At 41.9% G+C, this 7,303-nt stretch overlaps 1 protein-coding gene across 4 annotated transcripts in view; it reads left to right on the forward strand.

Annotated features, from left to right (window-relative positions):
* The window catches only part of slc38a4 (solute carrier family 38 member 4), a 34,218-nt gene extending 27,140 nt beyond the window's left edge, over positions 1-7,078 (forward strand). For 3 of the 4 annotated variants that reach the window (XM_062382352.1, XM_062382350.1, XM_062382351.1), the window contains exons 14-16: positions 1,858-2,002; positions 3,146-3,243; positions 3,393-7,078. In XM_062382352.1, the coding sequence (XP_062238336.1) occupies positions 1,858-2,002; positions 3,146-3,243; positions 3,393-3,497 (348 nt within the window). In that variant the 3' untranslated portion in view covers positions 3,498-7,078. The remainder of the gene's footprint in view (positions 1-1,857; positions 2,003-3,145; positions 3,244-3,392) is intronic. The other variant, XM_062382354.1, reaches the window with a different exon arrangement.
* The last annotated feature ends 225 nt before the right edge of the window (positions 7,079-7,303 follow it).

Genomic DNA, 7,303 nt, shown 5'->3' on the forward strand with positions numbered 1-7,303 from the left:
ATGTGCACAACACCTCGACTTACCGGAACCTTGACGATAACTTGCAGTAAATGGGGTCAAGTGCACGAGGTTTGAACACGTCTGTGTGTTTCTGTTTTGCAGGACTGTAACCCACATTGCTTAAAATCCCAGATTTGGCTGCCTGGAACTAGTTTGTCCACATGCTCTGCTTGGGTGTGCGTGTAGAAGAAGTGTGCAAATATCACACAGTGAACTCCAAAGCCTTTGGTCTAGGTAACAGCCAAGTGTCGAATAGTTTGGAGCCTTGGAGAGAAATACCGCGTCAAGGCTCCAGTTTTCGGCCCTAATTATGCATTTGCTGTGTGTGTGTGTGTGTGGGGGGGGGGGGGACTGAAATTATTATTATCCCCCAAGTTTCTGGCGGCGGATATTAAAGGCCAGGCGTCACCCCGGTGCCTGCCGACAACCGTGATGGAGGCCACTCGGTTCAATCTGAAAATCCAGTTAATGTTTTTTTTTTTTTTCTTTCTCCGCTGAGCACCAGCCTAACTGGATGTAAATCTTGTAGTCGAGTCAGATACAAAGAAGGAATGTGGTTGTCAACCAGCAGTGGCTCTCAGCAAGGGAAACATTGCACATGCCTGGTCCCTTCTCAGGTGAACTAAATAAAGAGGTTATTGTAATTAAATGTAACGCCATGGTGACCGGGGACCCTCATCTGTCTTAACGTAGTAAGTAAAAGAGAAGATGGAAGACAGGCTGGCAGAGGGGAGGAAGAAAGGACGGTGCATTGACAATAGAAGGAAGACACACCTCCCCCCCTGCCAGCTAGTCCATCCTCCTCTCACTACCGGCTGATGCAATCCCATGGTTCCATTGCGCTGCGGGAGATAATCCCCTGCCTTTTTGAATGGGTGCCTGGAGCTCCGCCCCCTGCTAACCCTACCCCATGTGGCCGGCCGGCTCTCTGTGCCTCGGGTTTCACCTGATACCCACAACCTTTCACCCACTTGAGGCTTGAACAGGCGGCCTGTGGCTCAGCAGCACCGGCCGTCTTAGCTGGGATCTCCTGGTGCTTTCAAGTACACACAGGCAGTCAAACAAAACACACACACTCTAGCCTTGCAGCACTTGACACACTTCACTCAGTGGCCAAGTGTGGGAATCAGTCTCAGGCACAGACACGCAGACTAGGCTGTTGTTGTCGCTGGTAATGATTTGTTTCTTCGACAGAGACAGACTGAGTGTCCAGAAAATACTGCCACGTGTTTCATGAAACTGTGAAGACAGTTAGACTCAGTCCTAACTCTTTTACTAGTCCCCGTTCATGTCCATTAGGAGCTGGCTGTGTGTTCAGGAGCATCTTGATTATTACTTGTCATCAGTGACTGCTCCTCAATCAGTTCTACAATATACTGTGACTTTTTTATTGCTTGTGTGCTGGACCTTGTGTACAGTCCATGGTGCAGAGTGAAGTTATAAATCTTACGTTCATCCAACTTGGTTTAATTGTAGTAATCGGCACGTTCTTCAGTCGCAACTTTTCAAAATAAAAGCTCTGCCATGCATCCTAGTTTAAAGCCTGACAGCAACCAAACAACTGATCGCCAATCAGGAAGTGATTCACTGATTGTTGTTGTCATGACAGAGATCAGCTCCTGGGACTCCTGTGAATGTCTGTATCAGTCAGATATGGTGAAATAAAAATAATGAAAACGTCAAAATGATCTGGCGGCTTCACAGGATATAAATTCCTCATGCAGACATTTGTGGAATTAGTTGATAGAATTTAACCAAATTTTGTGGTCAAGAGTTACCAAAAGTTATTTTAATATATTTTTAATATATACGACTTGACCCAGACTGTAATGTCCATTACTTTGTGTTTCTTCCCAGATCCGCTCCTCCATCACCACATTGCTATTCAGCGGTCGAGAGTTCAGCTGGACTCGCCACATGCTTATCGCCGCGGCAATTCTGGCCTTCAACAACCTGCTGGTGATCTTCGTCCCGACCATCAGAGACATCTTCGGCTTCATCGGTGAGTCCTGGCAAACGCAGAACTCGTAGTGTTCCTCATTTGGTTTACAGAGCATTTTAAATGGGGAACATTTAAAAACCTGTGGAAACACTAGAAACTTGAGTTTATAAAACTGGCAGTCAGGATGTGATTAGCACCTTCAGTTCAGGGGTCCTTGTATTGAGGCATGGAAATACAGAAGCTTAAAGTGCCGGCTTGTGTCAGCTGTGCAGTCGCGTGAGCTGTTTATGACCACCGGACCCACACACTCACAATCTGGACGCCAACACACACAAAGACCGAAATTCCTAATACATTTAGGGAGGTGGCCAGTAAAACGTGCAGTGGCAGCCACGTCTGTGAAACTGCAACTCAGCAGGCGAAAACTGAAATGGATAATACAAAATATCCAAGTGCTGAATTTTCTCAAGGACTTTTCACGCCTGAAGGTCTGAAGAAAGGTTCATGTCTTTGCTACAGTGTTGAGATTTGATCCAGTTAGTTTTGGGTCATCATCACCTACATGGGCTGTGTCTACCTATACTTGACATTGATTGGTTTTTAGACTGGTGTGTGCATCCGATGTCAGCGTGTGGTCAATTTAGCGAAAACATTTTTTTAACACTGTAAAGAAAAAAGAGCGCATGGTCTTTGTAAATGTTTTGTTCTTACAGCTACAACAGATGCATTTTTGCGTAAAAAAACAATATGGGTGTCAACCCAATTCACTAGAAATAAATTAAACTTTGTTCGTTTTATAGCTTGTCAGACAACGCTAGTCATTTATTTCGATTGATACACAAATTCATTACGTGTCAGGACTGCTAATGTCAGAGCTATATTTGGGATATATTATTTACATAAGCAAAACCGCTGCACCGTGGGAAACACTGCAAATCTAGTCACAGCGCAGGTTTTCACTTATAATATTTTTGGTTTTGGGGAATTTTAACACAGTCTTACGTTTTAAAAGGGAACTATCAGGCGATGGTTCATCACTATCAGGTCTACAGTGCGGTTGAAAGTTATCACAACCTATCACTCTATCCAAGCAGTAATCTGTTACCCTGTTGAAAGTGTAGGAAACAAGATAAATATTTTATGGTCAAATGGTTTCAAATGCTGTCTTCTGATTGGTTGAATCCCTGTCGCTCTTTGTTACAGGTTCTTCTGCAGCGACTATGCTCATCTTTATCCTACCTGCTGCCTTTTACATCCGCCTGGTCAAATCAGTGCCATTCCGCTCCCCGCAGAAGATCGGGGTAAGTGTGCAGGAACACACACACTCACACACTCACACACACCAACAGCTTTCTCACTGTATCACTTTTCGCACTCTGCAGACCCCTGCTGTGCATCATCACACATTTAATCCCTCCTCTGCCTCCTCTCCTGTCTCTCCTCTCTTCAGGCGAGCGTCTTCCTGGTCGTGGGAATCATCTTCATGATTGGCAGCTTGACACTCATTGTCCTCGACTGGACCCACAACCCCCCAGGCTCCAACAGCGGTCACTAAGCCCCTCTGCCACCCTCCTCAGATCCAGGTGTGCAGCAATGCCCCGAGCAGCACCACCACCAACAACACAACCCAAATCTAGTTCTCCCACAGCCTCAGCTGCTCCCACATCTGGGGATGGGGTTCTTCAGAGGCTCCCTGCATTAGATCTTTAAAATCAATCTTAGAACCTCAACATAAAGACAAAGATTTGCTGCACTGGGTTAAGACATCTTCAGTTTTTGCTCCAGAGAATATCACTGGAGTGACTTTTTTTTAGCTTGGTTTATTGTTTTTTGTCTTGTAGGGTTTTTATTCTTTGTTGCTGTGAAGCTCTGGATGTGACACGATCAAGAGAATCCAAACTCAGAGAGGGAGGGGCAGACCCTGGTTTAACCTGCAAGTAAGCCATCCTGAAATCATCATCTTCATCATCATACCTTCATCATCATCACCATTACCTCCAGCTATGAAGAGACAGAACAAACACACATTGTGTAGCAATCACCTACAGATCTGTGAACTGCAATTTGCATGGCTGGAAAGACAATGCGAGTCCCTCAGTGCTCTGTGCACCTGAAGGTGAAGTGTGTTGTCCTCCATGAAACAAGGAGCACTTAGCGCTAGCATTACACTTCACTTGGTGTGTAGAGCTAACACACATTTGCGCACGCATATGCACATATGTAAACATATTGAAACACTACAGCTGTTATCCATGCGGAAAAGAAATCAATCAAAGCTGTCGGCTGATCTTTAAGCAACGGTTAATCTGTGACTTCATGTAGTCATGTAGAACTTTTATTCTGGAAATCTTGGTTTAATTTGCTAACCATCAGAAGCTTTGCCAAAGTCAACATGCACATACAGCTTGAGGTGATCGGGCTCACACTAGAGTTTCCCGTCTCCACAGCGTCCTCGTCAGCTGTTGTCTTCCCGGCTGCCCACACACAGCCTGAGGAGGCTTTCGCTATTACTGTCACACCTGAACACGCTAAGTATGAATGTACATAAGTTAGGTTAGCTACTTGAAATTAAATAGTGTTGTACATAATATCTTACTTGACCTCATACGGCTCTTTGCCTTTCACGTTTAATGAAGTTGAATTAGCCTTTTGAACTCACATATACACCCACTGGAATAATATATGAGGCACTTGACAGTGCTGTACAAGTATCTAATATGTATAAAATCCATTTTAAAGTTTCAAGTTTAGATAAGAACAATTGGGCATTTTAAATATGATTTCAAATCAACCAGCAGAGTTAAACTGGAAGGCTAATTTTAAAATCACATGTCAATTTAAGATACCTTACTAGTCGCATGCTAGTCACAAATGTCATTCAAGAATATCGTGTAAGGCCTTACTTTCTTTTGTAACGTCATTATGTGCCTATTAAGCTTAAAAATAATGAATATTTAGGAAAATACTGTTATTTGTTTTTCTTCTTTACCAAAGTTAGCTTCAAATTTCGCATACAGACATGAGAGTGACTTAAATTTTCTTATCTTCAACTTGTCAAAAATTAGAAAAAGTTTTCTATACCCCGCAAAATGTCCAAGTTTTCCTATTTGGAGTCGTGATTTGGTATTAAACGATATCTCACACTTCAAGACACTTGGACGGAGAAGCCGACTACAGTACTGATACCAACTGTTCATGCAGAGGATGTGACCGATGTATGCAAGACAGTAAACCAAGCTCAAAACTATGCTTATTTTCTAACGCTAGACTCAAATTATGAAATCTGTGTCTTTAAATGGTTGTGTTTCCCTTTATCAGGGAACAGGTTTTTGTTAGTGTTACTGTTCCAGTAATTGAGACATGTTTTTGAGCACTTGAAGCAGAGCACACAGGTCACTTTGTCTGTCTTGTTCACAAGAAGGACGCTCAGTCATTAAGCTCATTGGAATGAAAATCAGGTAGTTACATAGTTTCAGTATTCACTCTGCCGTTGCACACACGTTTTAGATTAACTGACATATTTTATCAAAACTTTGAATCAGATTAGAGGATAATTCTCTTTTTATGTATCCGTTTCTTTAACTGGGGCCTTTGGTAGAATCAATGACAGCGACATCAACAACCCAGATTTGTTAATTTCACTTTTCCTCCTGTGCCGTTAGGTGTCATGAACACATCCAGCCAAAGTGGACAACATTTATAGATCCCTTGCGGATCTATGTACATGAAACAAATAGATATTTCAAATGAAATAGTGTATTACGTGCATGTTTTTGGATTACAAACATGGTCTTTTTGGACAATTGTATATGCTCTGTAAATAATCTTTATTTTATGGTACACTTACACTCATTGTGAGTAGGTTGTTGGGGGATTCTGCCTTACAAGTCTTCTGCAATGCAGTGTTTTTTTAGTATATATATAAATACATATAACTTGTATTAGATGTTTTTCTTGCTGTATAACTGTAGTTTTTTTCCCTCTTTTTTGAAGCTTGTATATTTGTAGAAAATGTTGGTCTCTCAATATATCCATTGTTATGTTTAAAGGTTAACTTGTCATATTAGGATGATCAATCCATTAACCGCCGGTTTCATAACAGTTAATAACTTGGTTTTCTCAGAAATCTCGGAAACACCAGGTCTCTGTCGCTGACTGGGCCCTGCTAAGCACCAATGTGTTTGAAGCCAAGCCACAAGCAAGAAGTGTTGATGTTTTGCCCACACATCAAGAAGGTTCTAACTGTATACAACATTTTGATAATTTGTAATAATAGTAAGAGGTTTTTTTGTTATTTATCAAATGACACCTAATAGCATGCATGCTCATATGTGGTCGTACATCGATGCTAACGTATAGCTGTATATCATAGGGCGGAACAGAACTAACAACAACCTTCCTTTTGCGAGCTCTGAAACTCAGTCGTAGGTCTGACATTACTGTGGCTTACAATCTTTTTCACTACTGTTTAAAACATCCGCTCTTGGTGAGGTGTTATTTATAACATCATATTTTGTGATGTTACCTTGAACTGAATCTTTTCACGGAATCATAAAGTCCACTCTCAGTATCTTCTATGAATGTTCAACAATGGATTGTACTCGGTTTGAAAGCCCAGTGTACTCGGCCTGTGTTGGAGGTGTGTGTCTTCCTCAAGTTCGGGTTTCATCTTTTCAAAAAGCAGGTTTTTAACAGAATGCTCCCGGCACTACACCTCTACCCCCTTTTAGCATCTCAGGTATTCAGTCTTGATGAATTCTCTCATCTTACTTTTGGATAGATTAAAGTCTCTTCACCTCTTTTGCATGATTGAGCCGATACGTACAATGCTGTTGTATATTGAGCTGGCCGAGAAGCACAGTTGTCATGTGGATTTGTAAATGTCAGACAAGTTCCCAGCTAACGTTGACAGTGTTTCGAGACTAGTTGTACAGAACCACCTGCCTTATTTTTCTATGGACCCTCAGCCGTGGACAAGCACGGGCTCAATGTTTCTGCTGATCACTGTGTGTCTGCTTCCTGTGGATCAGGCCGCACAGTCAGATGTGTAATTTGACCCAAACAACGGGGGTGTTTGTTTTTTATCAGTGATGCTGTTTCATTATTGATGACCAATAAAAAAATGTGAAATGAAAATTATTTCTTTCTTGTTTTTTACTTTCAAGCCCATTTAAACTAACCAATAGTAGAAATGCACCCATGAACTCAAATTGCACTAAAGATATACAAACAAAATAGCGTGCATGTACAACTTAGAACAACAGTATAGGAGTTCTGCAAGTGTGACATATTTTGTAGACTAACTAGCAACCCCTCAGACTATTGCAGATAACAAGCTGTGACAAACCAAATGTCTGTTCA

Source organism: Platichthys flesus, chromosome 23, assembly GCF_949316205.1.
Source record: "Platichthys flesus chromosome 23, fPlaFle2.1, whole genome shotgun sequence".
Classification (NCBI taxonomy): domain Eukaryota; kingdom Metazoa; phylum Chordata; class Actinopteri; order Pleuronectiformes; family Pleuronectidae; genus Platichthys; species Platichthys flesus.